The following is a 26,021-nucleotide window of genomic DNA, read 5'->3' as shown; positions in this document are numbered from 1 at the left end:
ATTTCCTCCTGTCAGTTGGTAACAAGTAAGAACACCGTCCATCCCAAACTGTCGCAGAATTAAAGATTAACCTTCTGGTCCTTACAGCAAGCAAGTTGGGAAAAATTAATATAAAAAGTCTCTTCACTTCCTTTCAAAACTTTATTTGTTGTGAAAGCATTAGAGATGAAGCAAGGCTTCCCTGTCAAATTGGGTGTGAAGGATCATCCAAACAGACTTCATCCATTCCTATTTTGAGGTTTTAGTTGTGTCAGCTCCCACTCTCTGCAGTAGGAAGGCCAGAAAGATTTCCTGGAAGAAACTTGTGTTCTGGAATGGGGAAGTAGAATAAATCTCCTGGAAGTTCTTCCTTCAGATGAGTCTGGGAGTATCTTTTTTTAAAATCTTTCCCAAGAGAATATAAATACTGTGATACAAAGTATCATGGTCATAGAGTGATATAGCACAGGAAGAGGCCTTTTATGTACATAACAACCATCAGCCATTCATGTAAAGTAATCCTAAATTAACTCCATTTTATACTTCTTGTTTCCCTTCATCTCCCCCTCAGATTCCACCCCTCACCTGTATATGAGAGGTAATTTACAGGAGGCCTACCAACTCCATGACTTTAGGATAATGGGAGGAAAGTAAAGCACCCACAGGGTCAGGGAGAGAATGGGCAAACTCCACATGGACAGTTTCAAAGGGCAACACTGGAACTGTGAGCCAGTAGCTCTATCAGCTGTGCCACCTTGATGCCTCATGTTTCACAATATGTTGGATGAACCAGAATATGTTCTTCATAACTTCCTAACCAAAGGAGCTGGTTTTTTGAGTACAGGAGGGAAGAAGCCACATGTCCCATGAGCCAGGTCTCATTAGGGTAACAGCAGTGAAGAGGATCAGTAGCTTTAAATTCCTTGGTATTGACGTATCAAAGGATTGGTTCTGGGACCAGTACATAAGTGTCATCACAAAAAAGGCATGAAAATCCCTGTACTTTCTTAGAAATTTGCATAGACACCAAAATCACTAGATGCACAATGGAGAGTATCCTAACTGGTTGCATTATGGCCTGGTATGGAAAGACCAATGCCTCGGAATGGAAAAGACGACAGAAAGTGGTGGGTACAGGTCTGTCCATCATGGGCAAAGTCTTCTCCACTGTTGTACACGTTTGCAAAGCAGCATCCATAATCTGAGACCCCCATCATCTAGGCCATGCTCTCTTCTCATTACTACCTTTGGGCAGGAGATACAGAAACCTTAGGTCCCATACCACCAGGTTCAGGAGCAGCTATTAGGCCCCTGAACTGGCATAGATAACTTCAATCACTACTTCTCTGAACTGATTGTATGGCATACAGACTCAATACAACCCATGTTCTCAGAATTAATTTTTAATTGCACATCTTGCCTTATTGATTGCACATTAGTTGGTTATGAATCTTAGTATTTGTAAATTCTGTTGTATTTCTTTTTTCCTATAAATACTGCAAAAAAATGAATCTCATGGTAACATATATGTATTTTGGTAGTACACTAACTTTGAAAGTTTAACTTTGACTTAGAAACCTGGCATCCTTGAGTCTAATTTTAGCTGTTCCAGCTCCTAAATTTTGCACAGGTTAGGCTGGAACAATCCCAGTGTCAACAGCTGGGAGATACCAAGAACTGCTGCTGTGGCACAAAGCAGCCGGACTCTCTGTTAAGTCAAAGTGATCAGCTAGCAAAACATCTTGCCTGCTGCAGAACTTAAAAGTGTAATTTTTTTTTTGTCAGTTACTGATCTGTCAGCCGTCAGTTTCTGAAGGTTTGCTCGTAGGTAATGCTGAGTTCTTCTTGTGCTGCAGGTTACAGCGTTTCAACCTTCTTGCAAATGCTACATCCTGAGTGTAAGAGCATTCCAGAGCCCAACTTGCTTCCTGGACAGCTGTCTCATGGTGCTGTTGGAGTGAAAGATGGCAGAGTTCAATGGATCTCAATGGCCTTTGAGTCTGTAAGCATTGAAAGAAAAAATGTAAAGAAATTTATTGGTGCTTGGTTGCATTGTTGAATTATCTAAAGGTTTTCATCAAAAAGTTATCTTTGAGATGAGTACTTTGCAGTGGTTTATGAAGGAAATAACCTTGTGTTCTTTTAGCAAGTATTGTGTGTACATTAAACAAAACATGACATTTTTGGATAGTAATAATATCATGTGAGCAAGTTCCTGTGTGGTCTGCATGGCCAGCAAGGGAGAGTTGCCCCTTTAATATGTTCAGCTGTAATATTCCATAGGACCATGACATTACACCATTCAGCCCATTAAATCTGCTCTACCATTCAATCATGGAAAAATTTTTTCAACCCCATTCTCCTGGCTTCTCCCTTTAACCTCTTTACCAATCAAGAACGTATCAGTCTCTGCCTTAAATAATCCAATGAATGAGCTTTCTGTACCAAAAAATTTCACAGGCTCACCACCCTCTGGCTGAAGAAATACTTCCTCATCTCAGTTCTGAAGAGTTATACCTTTATTCCGAGGCTGCGTCCTCAGATGCAGATTCTGCTGCTATTGGAAATATCCTCTCCATCCTTTTGTGGGATGCATGAATACATCTATTCATCCTCGCCCTCTTCTATTGACTTTAGTTGAAGGAAATCTGAGTGAAGTTTACTTGACTATCAAAAAAAAAAGCTACAGATGATGGAAACATGAAATAAAACCAGAAAAAGCAGGAAACACTTAGAAGGTCTGCAGAAAGAGACGTAGGGTTAGCACTTCTGTTTGAAGACAGCTGCTACAGATGCAAGATGTGCTCAGTACTTCTATCATTTCCTGTTTTGGGAGATGATCTACTACTTCAGCAAGACAGTGAATTTATTCCCACAATTTCACTTATAAAAGCAGGACCTATACCACGTCAAAGTCAAAGTCAAGTTTATGCATCTGCTCAGCCATTTCGTCATAACTGATCCATTTTCCCACTCAGCCCAAATCTCCTGCCTTCTCCCTGATTCCCTTCATGCCCTGACTATCAAGAATCGATCAACCTCTGCCTTAAATATAGCAAAGACTTGGCCTCCACAGCTGCCTGTGGCAAAGAATTCCACTGATTCACCACTCACTGGCTGAAGAAATTCCTTTACATACTAGTGGGTAGCTGCTGTGAATTGGCCCTGGTGTGTAAGATGAGTGAAGTGAGTGAGATATGTGGGATTAGTTGATGTGTCATGATGAAGGGTCGACTGAAACATGAACTATACTCTTTTCCATATTTGCTGCCTGACCTGCTGAGTTCCTCCAGCATTTTGTGTGTGTTGCTTGGATTTCCAGCATCTACAGACTTTCTCTTGCTTGCGGTTGATGAGAATGCGGGGAGAATAAAAGTTGGAAATAGTGAAGAGTTTGTGCAAATGGGTGGCTGATGGTCAGTCTGAGTTTAGTGGACCAAAGGGCCTGTTGCATGCTAAATCCCTCTGACTCTACGACACATTAATTCAGCTACTAGCAGTTTTACTGACCTCAGAACTACACATTCAGAAATTATTGCATGTTTCAGTAACGTGTTAACAGTTGCAGGATCTTCCTGCCTTTTGGAATAAGGACCACCCCTACCCTACAAACAATGGTTTTCCCTGAATTACTCTGCTCAACGCAAGCCATGGTTCAACAGAGTAAAGTAACAGTGCAGAAAAATTAAAATGCAGCTTTCTTTAGATCTCTGAACCCACCTGCCATATAAGATTATTGTCTTCAGCAAAGCAGAAAGAACTTGGTGAAAGGAGAATTAAGTAGAACACCACTAGGTCTCATGCTGAACGTGACAGCACTTGTTCATCTTCAGTTGTGTTTTTTTTTCATAATTTCTAAGCATATTTCAACAACAACCTAACATCTTCATTGCAGAAACTATTTCTTGGCAGTAAAGGGAAAAGAATTGTTTTTAACATTGTGCCTTCTGAGAAAAATGCATACAGTGAAGTACTTTGAAATATCATAACTGCTACTGCATAAGTAAACAGACTAGTCATCATAGCAAGATCCCTCTGTACACTGTGGCTTGCATAACCTTCTTAGTTTATGATGCCACATATTGAGGAAGAAATATTGCTTTAGAGTACATTATATTTTAACTCACAGTACAAATAAACACAAGAGTACCATAGAACCATAGAACATTACAGCACAGAAACAGGCCTTTTGGCCCTTCTTGGCTATGCCGAACCATTTTTCTACCTAGTCCCACTGACCTGCGCCTGGACCATATCCCTCCATACATCTCTCATCCATGTACCTGTCTAAGTTTTTCTTAAATGTTAAAAGTGAGCCCGCATTTACCACGTCATCTGGCAGCTCATTCCATACTCCCACCACTCTCTGTGTGAAGAAGCCCCTTCTAATGTTTCCTTTAAACTTTTCCCCCTTCACCCTTAACCCATGTCCTCTGGTTTTTTTCTCCCCTAGCCTCAGTGGAAAAAGCCTGCTTGCATTCACTCTATCTATACCCATCATAATTTTATATACCTCTGCCAAATCTCCCCTCATTCTTCTATGCTCAAGGGAATAAAGTCCTAACCTATTCAACCTTTCTCTGTAACTCAGTTTCTCAAGTCCGGGCAACATCCTTGTAAACATTCTCTGCACTCTTTCAACGTTATTAATATCCTTTCTGTAATTCGGTGACCAAAATTGCACACAATACTCCAAATTCAGCTTCACCAATGCCTTGCACAACCTCACCATAACATTCCAACTCTTACACTCAATACTTTGATTTATAAAGGCCAATGTACCAAAAGCTCTCTTTACTACCCTATCTACCAGTGACACCACTTTTAGGGAATTTTGTATCTGTATTCCCAGATACCTCTGTTCTACTGCACTCCTTAGCGCCCTACCATTTACCTTGTATGTTCTACCTTGGTTTTTGCTTCCAAAGTGCAATACCTCACACTTGTCTGTAATAAACTCCATCTGCCATTTTTCATCCCATTTTTCCAGCTGGTCCAAAGCCTTCTGCAAGCTTTGAAAACTTTCCTCACTGTCCATTACACCTCCAATCTTTGTATCATCAGCAAATTTGCTGATCCAATTTACCACATTATCATCCAGATCAAAGAACAATGGACCCAGCACTGATCCCTGTGGCACACCACTAGTCACAGGCCTCCACTCAGAGAAGCAATGCTCCACTACCACTCTCTGACTTCTCCCATTGAGCCAATGTCTAATCCAATTTACTACCTCACCATGTGTACCTAGCGAATGGATTTTCCTAACTAACCTGCCATGCGGGACCTTGTCAAAGGCCCCAACGTCCATTGCCTTCCCTTCATCCACTTTCCTTGTAACCTCCATGAAAAACTCTAATAGATTTGTTAAACATGACCTACCACGCACAAAGTCGTGTTGACCCTCCCTAATAAATTTTCCTAGTACAGCAAAATTTAGGCAGAAATAATAAGAAGGGGGCCAGTCAGTAATGGATCCCACATTATTAGTATCTTATGATATAGAAGGGCTCTTCGGCCCATCAAAACTTCTTGCCCTCAGTTGTTGGATTTCCTGGTAAATACTATGGAGTATTAAGTCGTAAAACTTGAAACTATGAAGTGCCTGACTATATCAACGCTTAATGGATTCAACGATCATGTTTAAACAGCCAGTGTGAGTGGTTAACAGGATTCAGATTACACAGGGGTTTTGTTTTTAGGGTTTAAAAGCTAAGTTTTCTATTATACCTTGAAGTTCTGTAAATTGACGTCAAATGCACTACACATCAGCTCTTTGACATTGATAGTATACTAGAAGCTTTTGGCCCTTCATCGAAGATTCACAATGAAAAAAACTTGACATTATTATAGTTATTTTGTTCTGAAGAGGTCACAGGTGATGTTGGCAATATTTCTTGACATAGAGACTTGTGGAAATTTTCAAACCACCATTCCCCCCCCCCCCCACCAATTAATTGAAACTGTGAACAAATTGAAGACCAAATCAACCAAGTCGTCATTTCATGGGTGGGGTGTGGAGGAAGAAGGGGACAGAAAAAAGGAGGGAAGGTGGAAAAGCATAGCTGTGGTCTAATTCACTGGCAGATGGATTTTTGGAAGGAGATGAATTAATGTGTTCCAATATGACACTGCTCATTATATGACATTTTTTTCATTTTCACTTCCAATCAGATTACAGAGAGGGAAGGGGCAACACTAAACGATACTGCTTTGAAAGTTGGCAATTCTAGATGGTGGCAGTTGCACAGAAGAGTGAGGCAGTGAGAGAAATGCTTCTTCCAGGATCACCTGGGTGTACCTCAGAACTGATAGTGGTCTACTTAATGGCTTATCTTCGAACATAAGAATTGATGAGCCTTTAGACCCAATTCTGCCGTTCACTGAGATCATGTCCAAGTCGAGACTTTGCTTCTTGTTTCAAATGGCCCTTTGTTCCTTGGACAACAAAAACATATCAATCAGATTTTAGGCAAGTAATTGATTTAGCTTTGCTGGGAGTCTATTGTTTTACCGTCCTTTGCATTCAGAATCAGAATCAGAATCCAATTTAATATCACGGCATATGTTGTGAAATTTGTTGTCCTTGTGGCACCAGTTCATTGCAATACATAACAATAGAATAAAACATAGATTACATTATATATGAAATAGTTAAATTAAGCAAGTAGTGCAAAAATAGAAATAAAAATGTAGAGGTATTGTTCATGGGTTCAATGTCCATTCAGAAATCGGATAGCAGAAGGGAAGGAGCTGTTCCTGAATCATTGAGTGTGTGTCTTCAGGTTTCTGTGCCTCCTTCCTGATGGTAGTAATGAGAACAAAACATGATCTGGGTAATGATGGTCCTTAATGACAGCTGTCACCTTTTTGGGGAATCTCTCCTTGAAGATGTCCTAGATACTAAGGAGGCTACTGCGCATGATGGAGCTGACAATTCTCTGTAGCTTATTTCGATCCTGTGCAGTAGCCCCTGCCCCACTGCCCTCAACCATCCATACCAGGTGGTGATGCAGCCTGTTAGAATGCTCTCTATAGTTCAGAAATGCTTCCAAGTGAAAGACCTTGTTATTATTTTTACAATTACATACCCACCACCTGAAATAATTCCTCTCCATCTTCTTGACCAATTCTATTTAATACCTTGGAACAAAAAAGCTGCAGGAAATCCAAAACAAAAGCACAATGCTGGAAATGTTCATCAGGTGAAATAGAATTAGTGGTGGGGAGGGAAACAAAATCGACATTCAGTACAAGGACCCTTCATTAGAACCGGAAATGGGAGAAAACAAGTTTATCAAGACTCAGTGAGTGGCGAGTGGAATTTTGGGGTCTGCTGCTGTGTGAACTGTTAGACATTAAGATGCAGACTAAAATTGTCATGGTAACAATTACTTTAAAACCCAGCATTCAGTCCTAGAGTAATACAGTGCAAAAACAGGCCCTTTGGCCCAACTCATCCATTCAAATCAGGCTGATCATCTAAGCTAGTCCTATTTGCCTGTATTTGGCCTGTATCTCTTTAGTAATGTGGAAAGTGAGAGAAATAAGAAATAATTGAAACAGAAGAGTACAGCAACATATCTAAAGACAAAAAAGTGTGGCTAAAGTGTTATGTTAGATTAATATGTTAATATCTTGTTTCCAAACTCCGTATTTTTGTAACCCTCAGAGCCAGAGGGATCAGCTATCCAAATCAGAAGCCCTTCCAGATTTTGACAGACCCTCTTTTAACCTTTGTGTCAATATACCGTTAATTTCAGCTCATTTCTATTTAATGCTTATAAATTGATTCTTGAAACAGTTTAATACTATATGTATTTCTACACCTGAAACATTTCACATAATAATGGATGTATTAATCTTAGCAATTTAATCTTATGAATATTGTGAATCCCATGTCATAATTTCTGAAGACATGCATTAATCCCCTTACTGTTCCTGCCAATGGAATTATTTTGATTAATTTTCTAATTTATATGCTTCCTCGGTTTTTATTATGTATGACATTTTTAATTGTAAAACGCCACTGGACCCCTCAAATCTACCCCATTATTCAACTCCTCCTCTGTGCCTATAGTTTCTGGTTTTAAATATCTGCCCCTTCATCTAGTAACCATAAATATAAAGCATAAACGAATTCAGAAATCAGGGGTGCAAAGGAACTTGGGAGTCCTAGTGCTCTTTGAGAGGACTAGAATATGAAAGCAATGATGTGATGTTGAGGTTTCATAGGACATTGATCAGACCACATTTAAAGCATTTTGAGCAGTTTTGGGCCCTGTATCTAAGCAAGGTTGTGCTGGCATTGGCGAGCACCCAGAGGAGGTTCACAGGAATAATCCCGGAAGTGAAGGCATTAACATATGAGGAGCATTTTATGGCCCTAGGTGTGTACTCACTACTGTTTAGGAAAATGAGTGAGGGATCTTATTGAAACCTATTGAATATTGGAAGGCCTACACTGAGTGGATGTAGTAAAGAGGATGTTTCCAGTAATAGGAGAGTCTAAAACCTGAGAACACCGTCTTAGAATGGAAGGACATCTCTGTAGAATGGAGATGAGGAGTAATTTCCTTAGACATTAGGTAATGAATCTGTAGGATTCATTGCCACAGTCAGTGTGGAGGCCAAGTCAGTGGGTATATTTAAAGTGAAGGTTGATCGGTTCTTGATTAATAAGTGCATCAAAAGCTATGGGGAGAAGGCAGGAGAATGGGATCAAGAGAGAAAATATATCAGTCATGATTAAATGATGAAGCAGACTGAGAACAGCATAGAACATAGAACAGTACAGCACAGAAACAGGCCACTCAGCCCACAATGTTGTGCCAAACCAGCTAAAAAGTAAATCAAAAACACTCAAACACTAATCCCTCCTACCTGCACCATGTTCAAGTCCCTCCAAATGACCAAACTTAATAGGCCAAATAGCCTAATTCTACTCCTAATGGCCTTATCCTCCTCAATCAAGATTCCCCCACTACTGCAAGTAGACCTTCTGCTAGTGGAGATTATGTTACTCTGACCAAACAAAGTTTGCCAACTTTATTTCTTGTAGATTTCATCACATGATCTTTCTCTTCCAACCTCTCTAGCTCACAATGCCTCCATTTGACATCTTCACAACCTACAGCGACCAAGCGGAAACTTTCTGTGTGCAACTTAAGTTGAAGTTTCTTTTGTGATGAAGCAGGCTTTTAAAAAATCTGGATTCTCATTTTTAAGGTTGCATGCAACAAATTCCTGAAGATTAAGTACTCAGACTTGAAGACTGTGAGGATTTCGGGAGGACTGATAACACAAATTGAAAAGTTTCAAATACCCTTCAGAGTAGGTTGTCAAATTTAGATCCCTGCATTGAAGCAACTAATCAGATGTCTCTAATTGCAGTCACTGAATACCGCAAACTAACATAAACATGAGAGATTCTGCAGATTCTAAAGTTCTTGAGCCATACACACAAAATGCTGCAGAAAATCAGCAAGTCAGGCAACACTATGAAAATAAATGAACAGTCAATGTTTCGGGCCGAGACCCTGATGAAGGGCTGTCGGCCTGAAACGTCATCTGTTTATTCCTCTCCATTGATGCTGCCAGACTTGCTAATTTCCTCCAGCACTTTTCGTGTGTAACCATAAACTGACACTAAGTGTATTATATAGCCCAGCGTACTTCTTTCAGATTCTTGTCACCGTTCTAAATAGAGCAGTACCAATACCGAATATTTCAATAGTGAGTGAAATGATGAGGTTGTTCCAGAGTCCCACACACACACTCGTCTCTGATCAACAAGGCCCTCAATACAACAAAGCCTCAGTTTAGAGGGGTTCATCTCATATTCAGATTCCTTTATGCCCTTCAGCCACTGAGTGGCAGCTATGCTTTCAACAACAAATACCAAAACAGCTGCAGTTGTAGGAAGTCTAAAATAAAAGCAAAAAAATCTTGTAAATCCTCGGCAATTCTGGCTGCATCTGTAGGAAGAGAAAATTCCCACAGATGTGGCATGACCTGCTGAGTACTTACAATATTATCTGGTTTAATAGTGCTTTAACAGCATAAGCTTGTTCCGTTTTTTGGTTCTATTTGCAAAAGCCGTGTTCATCTCCTTGATTCTCCACAGACTACTTATAAAGGAAAGTCCTCGTTTCAGACCTATGCAGACTACTTGAAATGGGAGAACTACCTCCAGGAGCAGCTCCATCAGTTTTCTGAACAATCATCACTACGCCATGGATTTCAAACATGTGAACACTGGAAGCAGATTTTCATGGAAATAATAGGCAAGTCTCACATAATTCACGGTTCATATAGTAATAGTCTTGAATTTTTCAATTTGTATCATATTAAACTGAAAGGTATTAAGTAACACTGATCAAAATATTCTCCTTGAGCCATAGGTACCACAGAAAGGCTCCAGTTCTCTCCCACATCCCAAATAGTTAGATTGTTAGGTTAATTAGGGACTGTCAAATGCATTTATTTAATTTGTCCTACAACTCTACTGATGCTCTGCATGAATTCTCCAACTGCAGCATCTTTCTCCACAGTGAATACAGATTAGAAGTATTCATTGAAGACCTGGCTTACTTCCTCTGGCTCCATGCAGAGAATGCCACTTGGTTTGAATGACCACTACACTTTCCTTGATAACCTTCCTGTCCTCAATATGCTTATAAACTGTTTCAGGATTTTTCCACAATATTACCTGCCAATGCCATTCTCTGCCCCTGCTTTGTTCTCCTAATTACTATTTTAAGTACCCATCCAATAAATTCTATACACTTGTAAGACCTCCCCAGTTTCCACTTCTGTAAGTCTGCCATAATCTATCTTCTATTTTATATCTAATCCCTGATATCTTTAGATATCCAAGGTTCCTAAAACTTGATGGTCTTACCTTTCATCTTTTTACCCTGATCTCTCACTTTTTCATTTTGGAATGCATCCATGTGGTATCTACTAGACCTTCTTGCTGCTATTGCCAAATCCTGCTGTAAGAGATCGAAATTGGTCTTCCACCAAGTCAACACCTCCTTTCAAGTCTAGCCCTGTCTTTCTCCATAATAACCCCTTAAAGTTTTACCTTAATGACCCTAAAAGACAGGAGTCTTGTGGGAGGAGCAGGAGCACAACACCACACAAGCTACCCACCAGCCTGGTATTTCAATCCCTAGGGACTTACTTAAGAAGCAGAAGAATTGTGGGCACAAGTTTTGTCACTGTGAAACACTGGGATATCGTGATGCACACAGATCTGTCATTGTGTAACACTAGGATACAGTAATGGCACAATTTTGTCACCGTGTAACATTGAGACACAGTGATCTGCACAGGTCAAAGTCAACATCCAAGGTAAAGTGTTAAAATATGCATAGTCAGCATGGACAACTTGTGTGTTCACTTTCTTGCAGGCATTTACAGAAAAATAAGGAAATACAATAGAATTTATGAAAAACTACTGATAAACTAAAACTGCTAACCAATGTACAAAATATAATTAATACTGAGAACATGAGCTATAGAGTCCTTGATAGCAAGGCCATAGATTGCAGAATTAGTTCAGATATGTGATGAGTGAAGTTATCACAAAGGTTCAAGAGCCTGGTCATTGTAGGTTAATAACTGTTCCTGAACCTGGTGGTGTGGGGACCTAAGACTCCTGTGTCTCCTGCCCGATAATAGTAGTAAAAGAAAAGCAAGGCCTGGATGGTTGGAGTCCTTGATGACGGATGCTGCTTTCGTGTGGAAGCAATCCGTGTAAATGTTCTCAGTGGTGAGGAAGGACATGCCTGTGATGGACTGGGTTATATTTCTACTTCCTGCAGAGTTTTCTGTTTCTGGGCATTGCTGTTTCCATACCAGGCCTTGATGCAACCAGTTAGGATACTCCCCACTGTGCATCTACAGAAATATGTCAAATTTGATGACATTATGAGTCTACGCAAACTTCTAAGGAAGTAAAGGTATTGCCGTGCCTTCTTCATGAGAGCACTTACGTGCTGGTCCCAGGAGAGATCCTCTGATATGATAGTGCCAAGGAATTTAAAGCTAATGAAGCCCATAGTTCTCCTAATTCGCCATCATGTAGTCAATAATTAGCTTTTTGGTTTTGCTGACGTTGAGCACAAAGTTGTTATTGTGGCACCATTCTACCAGATTTTCAATCACCCTTCCATACACCAATTCATCACCAACTTTGAGTCAGCCAACGACAGAGGTGTCATCAACAAAATTAAATATGGCATTGGAGGTGGACTTAGCCTCGCAGTCATAGGTGTAAAGTTAGTAGACCAGGGGACTAAGTACACTGGTGCACCTGTGTACTTGTGGTGCACCTGTGCTGATGGAGATTGTGAAGGAGATGTTGTTGCCAATCCATACTGACTGGGGTTTGCAAGTGAGGAAATCAAGGATCCAGTTGCTAAGGAAGGTATCAAGACCAGTGATGAGTTTTGCGGGGATGACAGTGTTGAATACTGAGCTGTAGTCAATGAAAAGCAAACTGATACACGCATCTTCATTGCCAAGGTGTTCCAGGGCTGATTGAAGGGACATTGAAGTAGCATATGCATTTGGCAGACTGTAGTGGATCCAAATTACCTCTCGGGCAGGAGTTGATATTCTTCTTGAATAAACCTCTCAAATCACTTCATCGCAATGACTGTAAATGCTTTTGGACAATAGTCATTGAGGCAAGGTATCAGGCTACTATATCCTCTTGGGCACCAGTATGACTGAAGCCTGCTTGAAACAAGTTGATACTTTAGACTGCCAAAGCGAGAGGCTGAAGATGTTCATAAACACTCCAGCTTGTTGATAAGCACATTTCCTCAGTGCTCAGCAAGATACACAGTCTGGGCCAGGTGCTTTCCATGGATTCAACCTCCTGAAGAATGCTCTCATGGTGGCAGCAGCATCATTGGAGGGTGTGAGGGTTTGTGAACGTGTCTCCGTGTCCTGCTGGACAGAGCGAACATAAAAGGCATTGAACTCACCTGGGACTGAAACCTTGTTGACACTTATATTGCAAACAGGAGGAAATCTGTAGATGCCAGAAATTCGAACAACACACACAAAATGCTGGTGGAACACAGCAGGCCAGGCAGCATCTATAGGGAGGAGTGCTGTCGACGTTTCGGGCCGAGGCCTTCATCAGGACGAAGGGTCTCGGCCCAAAACGTCGACAGCGCTTCTCCCTATAGATGCTGCCTGGCCTGCTGCGTTCCACCAGCATTTTGTGTGTGTTTTTTGACACTTATATTGCTTGGGTTTGTTTTGTAGGAGGTGATGGCATTCAAGCCCTGCCACAGCTGTGGACCATCCCTCTGTGATTCTAGTTTAGTCCAGAATTGTAGGTGGGGTCACCTTTCCGGAAGTCATACCTGGACCTCTTGTACTTTCTGGAGTACCAATCATCTGCCTCCATGACCACCCCTTTGTTGTCGTTATCCTGGTGCCTTGCTCTTTAGTCTCTGCCTATATGCAAGTAGGACGAAGACAGCCAGTTGACCAAGGTATTGCAAAATACAATTGATGAATGGAACGACAGGCATTCTTGATGTTAGAGTAGCAGTGGTCGAGTTGTGTTTGCCCTGTGGTATTGCAGGTGATGTGCTGATGGAAGTTGGGCCGAGATTTCTTCATGCTAGCCTGATGGAACTCCTTACAGTGATGTGAAAAGCATCAGGATAGGCCTTTTCTTGTGCGTTAATCATGGCACTCAGTACTTCGAACGCTTGCTTTGACATCTGCCTTGACAGTACATAAACAGCAATCAGGATCACTGCGGAGAACTTCCTCGGTAAGTAGAACAGTCGGCACTTAATCGTGAGATGTTCCAGGTCAAGAGAACAAGAGTCAGACAAGACCACTATGTCCAGTCACCGCAATGAGTTAATTATGTAACAGATGCCGCTGCCTCTGACCTTTTCTGAAGATGCCATTCAGTCCACCAGATGGAATGAGAACCCTTCAGGCTGGACCATGATGACCAGAGTGTATGGGGGTGAGCCATGTCTCAATGAAAGAGAGAATGCAACAATCCCTCTTTCCCTCCAATACAGTAATCCTGCACTCAGATCCTCTATCTTGTTCTCCAATGACTACACATTGGCCAAGGAGTGGTGGCCGTGTTCCCTGTCGCTTCACTCTGCCCTGATGCCCCCCGCAGTGCCCTCTTTTCTTGCAATGGTGGATGATGTTCAGTCACTTCTCAGCGCCGTACCTACATTTCCGAAAACCAAGTTCACCATGTCCTTCAGTAACACTGGGATATGGTAACGTGCACAGTTCTGTCACTGTGTAACAGTGTAATACACAGAGTTTTGCCACATTCCAACAAAGTAAACTTTTTCTTATTAGGAGGCACAAGAGGCTAGAGATTTTGGAACCGTGAGCTGCTGGAAGAATTCGGTAATTGAGACCGTCTCTGTGGAGGGACATGGAGCCATTTCCCCTGGCAGGTGCTGCCTGGCACACTGAGTTTCTCCAGCAGTTTACTGTTTTCACTGTTTTTCTTATTTGGTCTTTTATTCCCCAAAGCAAAGGAGGACAGGGGTGAACTGAGGGAAGTGCATAAGATTCCAAGAAACATAGAAAAGGTCGGTTGACAAAATCTTTATGGCATTATTGCAGTATCAGATAAAAAGAGGACAGAGTTTTAAAGTGAGAGTAAGAAATTTTAAAAGGGATCTGAGGGTATGTCCTTTATACAGAGAGTCAAGTCAAGTCAACTTTTATCGTCATTTCGACCATAACTGCTGGTACAGTGCATAGTAAAAATGAGACAACGTTTTTCAGGACCATGGTGTTACATGACACAGTACAAAAACTAGACTGAACTATGTAATTAAAAAAAACACAGAGAAAGCTATACTAGACTACAGACCTATACTGGACTGCATAAAGTGCACAAAAACTGTGCAGGCATTACAATAAATAATAAACAGGACAGTAGGGCAAGGTGTCAGTCCAGGCTTCGGGTATTGAGGAGTCTGATAGCTAGGGGGAAGAAACTGTTACATAGTCTGGTCGTGAGAGCCCGAATGCTTCGGTGCCTTTTCCCAGACGGCAGGAGGGAGAAAAGTTTGTATGAGGGGTGCATGGGGTCCTTCATAATGCTGTTTCCTTTGCTGATGCAGCATGTAGTGTAAATGTCCGTGATGGCAGGAAGAGAGACCCCGATGATCTCAGCTGACTTCACTATCCGCTGCAGGGTCTTGCGATCTGAGATGGTGCAATTTCCGAACCAGGCAGTGATGCAGCTGCTCAGGATGCTCTCAATACAACCCCTGTAGAATGTGATGAGGATGCGGGGTGGGAGATGGACTTTCCTCAGCCTTCGCAAAAAGTAGAGACGCTGCTGCGCTTTCTTTGCTATGGAGCTGGTGTTGAGGGACCAGGTGAGATTCTCCGTCAGGTGAACACCAAGAAATTTGGTGCTCTTTACGATTTCTACCGAGGAGCCGTCGATGCTCAGCGGGGAGTGGTCACTCCGTGCCCTCCTGAAGTCAACAACCATCTCTTTTGTTTTGTTCACATTCAGAGACAGGTTGTTGGCTCTGCACCAGTCCATTAGCTGCTGCACCTCCTCTCTGTAAGCTGACTCGTTGCTCTTGCTGATGAGACCCACCACGGTCGTGTCATCGGCAACCTTGATGATATGGTTTGAGCTGTGTGTTGCAGCACAGTCGTGGGTCAGCAGAGTGAACAGCAGTGGACTGAGCACACAACCCTGGGGAGCCCCTGTGCTCAGTGTGATGGTGTTGGAGATGCTGCTCCCGATCCGGACTGACTGAGGTCTCCCAGTCAGGAAGTCTAGGATCCAGTTGCAGAGGGAGATGTTCAGGCCCAGTAGGCTCAGCTTTCCAATCAGTTTCTGAGGGATGATTGTGTTGAATGCTGAACTAAAGTCTATGAACAGCATCCGAATGTATGTGTCTCTGTTGTCCAGGTGGGTTAGGGCCAGGTGGAGGGTGGTGGCAATGGCGTCATCTGTTGAGCAGTTGGGACGGTACGCAAACTGCAGGGGGTCCAGTGAGGGGGGCAGCAGGGTCTTGATATGCCTCATGACAAGCCTCTCGAAACACTTCATGATGATGGATATAAGTGCAATGGGACGGTAGTCATTTAGGCAGGACACTGAAGACTTCTTCGGCACGGGGACGATGGTGGCACCTTGAAGCACGTTGGAATGGTGGCGCTGCTCAGGGAGATGTTGAAGATGTCAGTGAGAACATCTGCTGGCTGGTCTGCACATCCTCTGAGCACTCTACCAGGGATGTTGTCTGGTCCAGCAGCCTTCCGTGGGTTGACCCTGCACAGGGTTCTTCTCACGTCGGCCATGGAGAGACACAGCACCTGGTCATTTGTAGGAGGGGTGGACTTCCTCGCATTTAGAGTGTGCTGCCAGAGTCAATGGTGGAATCAAATACAATCACTATGTTTATGAGGCACTTAATGGATACAGTCCTAATGCAGGCAAAAGGAGTTCATGTAGATGGGCTAAAAGTATGGATGTTATGGGCTGAAGGGCCTATTTCTGTGCTATATGACTCTACATTCAACCTTGCCCCAGTACTATGTCTCCTGTTATAGTTGTGCTCATACTGGCATTAGAATAAATCTTAAAGACCCTGCAGCAGATAGTGAGGTCAGCTGAGAAGATCATCGGGGTCTCTCTTCCTGCCATCACGGACATTTACACTGCACGCTGCATCTGCAAAGCAAACAGCATTATGAAGGACCCCACACACCCCTCATACAAACTTTTCTCCCTCCTGCCGTCTGGGAAAAGGCTCCAAAGCATTCGGGCTCTCACGGCCAGACTATGTAACAGATTCTTCCCCCAAGCTATCAGACTCCTCAATACCCGAAGCCTGGACTGACACCTTGCCCTATTGTCCTGTTTATTATTTATTGTAATGCCTGCACTGTTTTTGTGCACTTTATGTAGTCCTGTGTAGGTCTGTAGTCTAGTGTAGCTTTCTCTGTGTTGTTCTTTTTACGTAGCTCAGTCTAGTTTTTGTGATGTGTCATGTAACACCATGGTCCTGAAAAACATTGTCTCATTTTTACTATGTACTGTACCAGCAGTTATAGTCGAAATGACAATAAAAGTGACTTGACTTGACTTGAAATGAACTGTTATATCGAAAAAAAACCAGGCATTTGCAAGATGGGTTGGGTGGCTTTAATGATGATATCATCAGTGCACCAGAGAGCCAGTCACATCCTTCCTGCACTCCTTGTGTTGATGAATGCCAAGTGACACAGCGTGTACCACTACGTCAGCCTGCCTATTGTAAGTCAATTCAAAGGTCAACGAGCTTGTCAATCAACATATCAGTGATGTACATTGTGGTGGCAAACTCGGGGAAAAAAATAGGCTAACGTCGTATTGAGCTCCCAGCAGTTCAAGGTCACAAATTTTCTTCATTCAGTGCTGATGAAACCTCAATTCTGCTCCTATCTCCTCAACTGTTGCCAGACCTGCTGGGCATTTCCCAGCAGGTTCTGCTTTATGGCCGATCGGGGAAGAGGTGAGAATACTGGAGCAAAGAGGAGGCAACAGAGGGACAGCGGGGTGAAGCAGCAAGGAAACCACACAAAGGTACTGGAGGACCTAGCGGGTTAGGCAGCATCTATGGAGGAAAATGGGTGGACACTTCATCTCTACCGAAGAGAAAGAGGGGAGATAGCCAGTATAAGAAGGTAGCAGGAGCAATGGCATTTCTGTCATTAAACATACTTTCCATCAGCAGCCTTCACAGATGGTTTAGTTTATACATCAGACCTTCAACACTAATCCAAACACTACTATGTCTCTGGCCTGTTACTTAATTTTTTCAATCTTTTTATTAATATCAGCATATTAAGATAACAAAAATTGATACATAATTAATACGGGATTACAAAATTAAAAGTTAACATAAAAGGATATATAAACAATAGGTACAAAAAAATTAAGTCTCCCAAAATCATACATGATACAAATATAATGTGTACAAGACAAGAAAACTAGGTATAACAATATGAAAAAAAACAAAAAATGAACAAAAAAAAATTATACCCCAAACAAAACTAGAAAAAAAAAGAAACTACTCTAACAAGCTAACCACTAACTAAAAAGAAACATGGGCTGTTTATAATATCTAAGAAAAGAAAAAGAATCATAAGTGTCATCAGCTCCCATCCCCTCTACATGTATATAATCAGAAGCAGAAAGAAATAGATTTGGAAAAAGGTCAAATTATATCATATCAAAATATTGAATAAATTGCTTCCAAGTCTTTTCAAATTTAATAGAAGGATCATATACGACACTTCTACTTTTTTCCAAATTTAAACATAACATAGTTTGAGAAAACCAATGAAATGTGGTAGGGGGATTAATCTCTTTCCAATTCAACAAAATAGATCTTCTAGCCATTAGTGTGAGAAATGCAATCATCCGCCAAGCAGAAGGAAATAAATGAATTGACTCTATCATTGGTAAACCAAAAATTGCGGTGATAGGGTGAGCTTGTACATCAATAATTACCATAGAAATAATATCGAAGATAAGAATCAATTTGTTTTAGCAATTCCTATTATATCTAATTTCTTTTTTCATCCCTCTATCATGGACCAAGCCTATTTAGCTTGGAAGACTAAAGGTATATTACGATTTTCTGATTTACTTTTGGATAATTGTTTCATGTCTTTTGAACAATTATCTAATAAATATAATTTGCCCAGATCCCTTTTTTTTAGATATTTACAGATCAGGAACTTTTTAAACACTGTACTTCCTACCTTTCCAAATCTGGATTCTATGGGTATTTTGGAGAAAATTTTATAATTAAATCCTTTTCAAAAAGGTGTAATAGCAAATGTTTACAATATAATTATAAAAATACGTTCAGAGGTTTCTTATAAAATTAAGAATGATTGGGAAAGGGAACTTAAGTTTACTATTCCTTTTGAGAAATGGGAAAAAATTCTTCAATTAGTTAATTCATCCTCTATATGTTCCAAACACTCGTTGATACAGTTTAAAGTTGTGCACAGAGTTCATATGTCCAAGGATAAATTAGCTTGTTTTTATTCCCATATAAATCCTATATGTGACAGATGTCATTCTGAGACAGCCTCACTAACTCATATGTTTTGGTCATGTCCATCTCTGGCCTGTTACTTATGTACTGAAGTATGGGCTACAGGTATTGCAGCTCTTAACACATTTGTGCTTTTGACCAACTGTGAAATAAATTGCACTTATTATTTGGGTTGCAGACACTGTCTAAGACCATAAGACTCAGTTCCTCTAGCTGCTCTTACATTCAGATGGTGCTGACTGGCTGATATGACACTCCTCATCTCCACCTTCTTCCCTTTTCTCCCAACCTCCTGACCCCCTTACTGTTTAAATACGTATCTATCTCAGCCTTAAATACACCTAATGACCCTGGTTGCAAAGCCCTCTGTAGCAAGGAGTTGCAGTGAAGTACAACCCTTTGAAAGATTGTTCTGGAAGGATAAGGGTAACAAATGTGTAAGAGCACTATTTCATTCAGGTTCCTTTCCCTTCTAAATAACGCACTGTCGTGACTTGAAAAGCAACTCCTGTTCCTTCATCATCACCTGAGCACATTCCTGTACAGAATGAAGGTGGCAGTTATAATCGATACCTGTACCTCACTGGAGGCTTGAGAAGCATTTATTCGTCATATACCCCAGGAAAGCACTTGATAGTTTTTCACTTTCTTGGTGCTTTTATTTTTAAGTATATGGGAGACTTTACCACACTAATGGCAGTGATTCAAGAGACAGACTGCCAACTTCTCATGTGTGAAGGTTGCCAGTCTTGCTAGTGTTTCAGCAAAAAGAAGCACTGGGTTGTCTTTCTCTGTCATCCGTACTCCATTTGTGGTAACACTAAGTGTAAATAAGAGCCTAACCTAATGTTCCACAATCATTAGTGCGCCAAGGAGATCCACAGAAGATATAACCTAATGATATTTTATTTCAACTTCCATTTTTTCTGCTTTATTTTCTGTTGAAATTCTTCACTTTCCACCCATGAGGATAGACTGCACCTGTACTGTAAGAAATCTCAATAAGCAAAAAGAAAATTTCTTGCAGCACAGTAAATGTTGTTGAAATAAACTCCCTTTAAGAATAAGTAACCCTAAATGATAAAATATTCTGAATTCTCCACATTATCTATAACATACTTTGTAGAGTACAGGAAGAAGTGCCCAGGACAGAAATTACTATAGAACCTAGTTATAATTATTCCTACAGATGTGTATTTAAGTGATTAGGATGAATTGTACTTCTCCTTTCATTTTACTCTTCGATGAAGTAAGTAAGACCATATGACATAGGAACAGAGTTAGACCATTCAGCCCATTGAGTCTACTCTGAATTTCCATTATGGCTGATTTATTATCCCTCTGCATACCATTTTCCTGCTTTTTTCCTTTAACTTTTGATGCCCTGATTAATCAAGAATCTGTCAAACTTCCCCTTAAATATACTCAATGACTTGGCCTGCACAGCTTTCTATGGCAATAAATTCCACAGATTCACCACCCTACAGCTAAAGAAATGTCTTCTCAACTCAGTTCTAAATGGCCATGCCTCAATTCTGAAGCAGTGCACTCTGGTCCTTGACTCTCCCACTTTAGGAAAAATCCTCTCCCCATCCACTCTTCGTAGGTTTCAATGACATCCTCTCTCATTCTTCTAAACTCCAGCGAGTACAGGCCCAGAGCCATCAAACACGCCTCATATGTTAACCTTTTCATTTCTGGGAAAATTTGTATGAAACTCCCCTGGACACTCTCCGATACTAACACATCTTTTCTTAGATTAATGGGCCCAAAACTGCTCAGAATACTGCAAGAGCAGTCTGACCAATGCCTTATAAAGCATCTGTTAACTCTGCATTTGTCTTCCTTATCATTGACTCAACCTGCAAATTATACTTCAGGGAATCCTGCAGAAGGACTCCCAAATCCCTTTGCACCTCTGATATTTGAATTTTCTCCCATTTTAAAAAATAGTCGACACCTTTATTACTTCTACAAAAGTGCATGATGATATTCCATCTGCCAGTTCTTTGCCCATTCCCCCAGTCTAAGTCTTTCTGCAGACCCCCTAATTCCTCTATACTACCTTCCCCCACTTATCTTCCTTTCATTTGCAATCTTGGTCACAAAGTCTTCATCCAAAGCAATGACATATAATATGAAAAGAAACAGTCCCAACATCAACCCCGGCAACACATAAATAGTCACCGGCAGCTAACCAGAAAAGGCCCCTTTATTCTGACACATTACCTTCTGTCAGTCAGTCAATCTTCTACCCATGGACCTGATGGTAACACCCACATGGGTTCGGAAAGAGATTGTGGAGGCATGAGTAATGATCCTTCAAGAATCAATTGCTTCTGGCATGGTTGTGGAGGAATGGAAAATTGCAAATGTTATTCCACTCCTCAAGAAGGGAAAGTGACAGAAGAAGGGAAATTTTTGGCCAGTTAGTCTCACTAAGTGGTTAGGAAGATGTTGGAGGTGATTGTTAAGGTTGTTGAATCGGGATACATGGAGGCACATTATAAAGAAGGCCAAAGTCAGCAATGATTTCCTGAAGAGAAAATCATGCCTGACAAATCGGATAGTATTCTCTAACAAAATAATAAGCAAGATGAACAAAAGAGAATCAGTAAACATTGTGTACTTGGATTTTCAGAAGGCCCTCAACAAGGAGCACTCATGAGGCTACTTAACAAGTTAAGAGTGGGAATAAAGGGAGGTGTTCCACAGAGGTCTGTGTTGGGACAGCTTCTTTTTATGTTGTATGAAAATGACATGGGTGATGAAACTGATTGCTTTGTGGCAAAGTTTGTGGATGATATGAAGATAGGTGGAGGAGCAGGTAGCTTTGAAGAAGTAGAGAGGCTACAAAAGGACAAACAGATTAGGAGGATGGGCAAAGAAGTGAAAAATGGAATACTTTGTCAGGAAATGTATGGTTATGCACTTTTGTAGATGAAATAAAAGCATAGATTATTTTCTAAATGGAGAGAAAATATGAAAATCTAAATCGCAAAAGGACTTGGGTGTCCTCATACAGGATTTCCCAAAGGTTAACTTGCAGGTTGAGTCAGTGGTGACGAAAGCAAATGTGATGTTAGCATTCTTTAAAGAGAACAAGAATATAAAAGCAAGGATGTAATGCTGAGACTTTATAAAACACCGGTGAAGCCTCACTAGGAGTATTGTGAGCAGTTTTGGACCTTTTATCTAAGAAAGGATGTGCTGACATTGGAGAAGATTCATAGGAGGTTCACGAAAATATTTCCAGGTTTGAAAGGCTTGTCAAATGAACATTGTTTGATGGCTCTGGGCCTGTGTTCACTAGAATTCAGAAGAATGAGGGGTGACCTCATTGAAATCTATTGGATTTTGAAAGACCTTGTGTAAGTGGGTGTTGAGAGGATGATTTCTATGGTGTGTGGTAGGAGAGTCTAGGACCAGAGGATACAGCCTCAGGATAGGGGGATGTCCTTTTAGAACAGAGATGAGGAGGAATTGCTTTAGCCAGAGTGGTGAATCTATGGATTTCATTACCACAGGTGGCTGTGGAGGCCAAGTCATTGGGTATATTTAAGGCAAAGGTTGATAAATTCTTAATTTATCAGGGTATGAAGGGATAAGGGAGAAACATAGAAACATAGAAAATAGGTGCAGGAGTAGGCCATTCGGCCCTTCGAGCCTGCACCGCCATTCAGTATGATCATGGCTGATCATCCAACTCAGAACCCTGTACCTGCTTTCTCTCCATACCCAGAAGTCAGGAGATTGGGGCTCAGAGGAAAAATGGATCCGCTATGATGACATGGCGGCGCAGACTTGATGGGCCAAATGACCTAATTCTGCTCTTACATCTTATGATCTTATATTATGATCATTGTCTCCTAAGAGTTACTTTACCTTAAGCTCACTAATCAAATCTGGTTCATTACATAGCACCCAAACTGGAGTTGCCATTCCCCCAGTGGGCTCAACCTCAAGATGCTCTTAAAAATCCATCTTTTAGGCATTCTACAAATTCCCTCTCTTGGGATCCAGCTCCAACCTAATTTTCCCAATTTACCATATTGAAATCCCCTATGATTATCGCAACAGTGCCCTTTTTACTTGCCTTTTCTATCTTCCATTTTAATTTGAAGCCCACATCCTGGCTACTTTTTGAGGAGCTGCATGTAACTCCCATCAGGGTCTTTTTACCCTTGCAGTTTCCTAATTCTACCCACAAAGATTTTACATCTTCCAATCTTATGTCACCTTTTTCTGAGGATTAGATTTCATTTCTTACCAATAGAGCCACCCTACCCCCTCTGCCTACCTGCCTGTCCTTTTGATACAATGTGTATCCATGCATGTTAAGCTCCCAACTGTGATCTTCTTTCAGCCCAGACTCAGGGATGCCCATGACATCATTCCTGCCAATCTCTAACTGATCGTCTCTGACAAGATCATCTACCTTATTCCGTATATTGTACTGCATGCATTCAAATATAACACCTTCAGTCTCAATTCATCGCCCTTTTTAATTTGAAGTAAATGATTCTGTATTCATCACCTTTGATTTAAGGTAAGTGATGCTGTTGGGCAAAGACCATGTGATCAAACTTTTTTCCTGCATTTCATAATTGTACAATCATTTCTGGGTCATATTTGTAAGTTTATAGAGCTTGATTATGAACTACAGAGCAGAAGATGTAGTGGCATGCTAAGGTGTGAAGAGTAATCACACACAAGAAAATAGACATGCAGAATTTCCAGTGGTAAAAGCACACACTGATAACATGCTTTGAGCTTGTAGTTTCAATGACATCCCACTACAATGCATCATAATGTGTATTTAAAAAATACAGTGAAGTCAGTTTCATCAGACCAATTCTTACCTACCTAGAACCCAAAATTCATAAGCAGTTGAATTTACAAACATTCAACTTATAATTGATTTTATTGTTCTGTGTGAGGGCTAGTTAATTGCTGTGCAGCAAAGAAATAAAAGAAGTTTAGAGCAGACCACAAATGTGTGTTACTTAGTTTCACACAAGTAAGTGAACTAGGAGTTCCCAATAGATATACACAAAGCTGAAAATCTGAAAGTAAGTTAAAGTGCTAATTGAATTGTGGTTGTCAGTGATGTAGGTTGGGGATTTATGTTTATGTTGATTCTGTGTTCCATTTTCTTTTGAAATGCCTCAGAAAGCTCACCAATGTCTGTTCTCCCTCCACAGGTGTTCAGAGTGCACTGTATAGTTTGATGCTCTCTCTGATAATCTGTGTTGCTGCAGTTGCTATTTTTACCACTCACATTCTACTACTTCTACCAGTGCTCTTGACTATTTCAGGTAAGACAAACAATATATATTTTGTGCTGTCTATTATGCACCCTACTAATTGCAGTGTTGATTGAAGTAAGTTGATGAGTTGGCTGATGGAGCGTTTCAGTCTTATCGGAGAAGTGTTGCTGTTCTGTTCAATACCCAATGGCAGTAACTACATGAGGAGAAGAGTTAACATAAACTAACTGCACTTCCAACATAATTAGTTGTGTAAACCTGAGAAAAGGCGAAGCATCAAACACACCAATATCACTCTGCCTTCTTCAATATTAATAAAATCCATGCTAATTATGTTTTAGGATTTTTGAGTCTATTACAGTTAACTCAATTTTGTCACTAATTAATAATATGAAGAAAGCTCAATGACTGATATAATCAACATTATGTGATGTATATGACATCATTTTTACGTGACATGTTGTATGATGTGGATGATCATGGTCTTTGACCATGATTGTTCTGTCAAATTTTTCAACCGAAGTGGTTTTCCATTGTCTTCTTCTGGGCAGTGTCTTTGCAACACAGGTGACCCCGGCCATTATCAATACGCTTCAGAGACTGTCCGCCTGGCATATGTGGTCCCATAACCAGAGCTTGTATTATGCACCAGCTGCTCATACAACCATCCACAACCTACTCCAATGACTTTATATGACCCTGACCAGGAGGCTAAGCAAGTGCTGCGCCTTGCCCAGGGGAGACCTGCAGGCTAGCCTTACACCTCCTTTGGTAGAGACATATCGCCATCCCACCACCCTGTCAATAACTGATAACTTGAGATCAAAAAATTGAGATAACCATAAAACAACAAGTAATTGCATAGAACATACACTGTACACATTGCTGAATGTGTATGTATTCTTGACACACCTTCACTTACATTGTGGAGTCAATCCTAAATACGAGAAAGCCTGAAAGTTATGAAGCATTAAATTCATCTTATAGGAAGATTGATTGTGTACTTGCTGTGAACTGCAGGGCTATGAACCCTTGTTCTAGAAAGTGGATTTGCAGAGTTAGCTCAGAAATAAGAAGAACTGTCATAGAGCCATACTGCACAGAAACAGGCCCTTCCACGTGTTAAAGCTGACCAGCAGTGAGAATCCATCTGCTTGTGATATTAATTCTAACTGCTCCTATCCTCCTGAACTGGATTCCGCATATTTCAACTCCATTTTGTTCCCCTTGGCTCAATCACTTCCTATCACTAAGCACATGTTTCCTTCCCTTCCCTGCTCTCTGCTTTCCACAGGGATCACTCTCTCTGTGACTTCTTTGTCAAATCATCCCTCCCTGAATCTGGTGCTCCAGGTGTAACCTCCTCTACAATAGTGATACCCAACAGAGATTGGGGGACTGCTTCATCAAGCACCTTCACTCCATTTGCCACAGAGCTGGATTTCCCAGCCACCACCCGTTTCAATTTTACTTCCTATTCCCATTCGACATGTCTGTCTATGGCCTCAACTGCTGTCACTCAGGTTGCAGGAGCAACACCTCCAATTCCATCTCAGTAACCTCCATTCTGATGGCTAGAGCAACAATTTCTCTAACTTATGGCAATTCCTCTCACCTTCCCTTCTCTCTTTCCCCATTCCCCATTCTGGTTCCCCTCACAACCCTTCTC

At 41.1% G+C, this 26,021-nt stretch overlaps 1 protein-coding gene across 4 annotated transcripts in view; it reads left to right on the top strand.

The window, feature by feature from the left end:
• The window catches only part of disp3 (dispatched RND transporter family member 3), a 613,218-nt gene that overhangs the window by 567,342 nt on the left and 19,855 nt on the right, over positions 1-26,021 (top strand). For all 4 annotated transcript variants that reach the window (XM_073031674.1, XM_073031672.1, XM_073031673.1 and 1 more), the window contains exons 18-20: positions 1,836-1,981; positions 10,106-10,265; positions 24,287-24,400. In XM_073031674.1, coding sequence (XP_072887775.1) covers positions 1,836-1,981; positions 10,106-10,265; positions 24,287-24,400 — 420 coding nt within the window. The remainder of the gene's footprint in view (positions 1-1,835; positions 1,982-10,105; positions 10,266-24,286; positions 24,401-26,021) is intronic.

Source organism: Hemitrygon akajei, chromosome 29 (assembly GCF_048418815.1).
Source record: "Hemitrygon akajei chromosome 29, sHemAka1.3, whole genome shotgun sequence".
Lineage (NCBI taxonomy): Eukaryota > Metazoa > Chordata > Chondrichthyes > Myliobatiformes > Dasyatidae > Hemitrygon > Hemitrygon akajei.
Note: the sequence above shows the minus strand (reverse complement) of the source record. Positions and strands in the feature narration are given on the sequence as shown.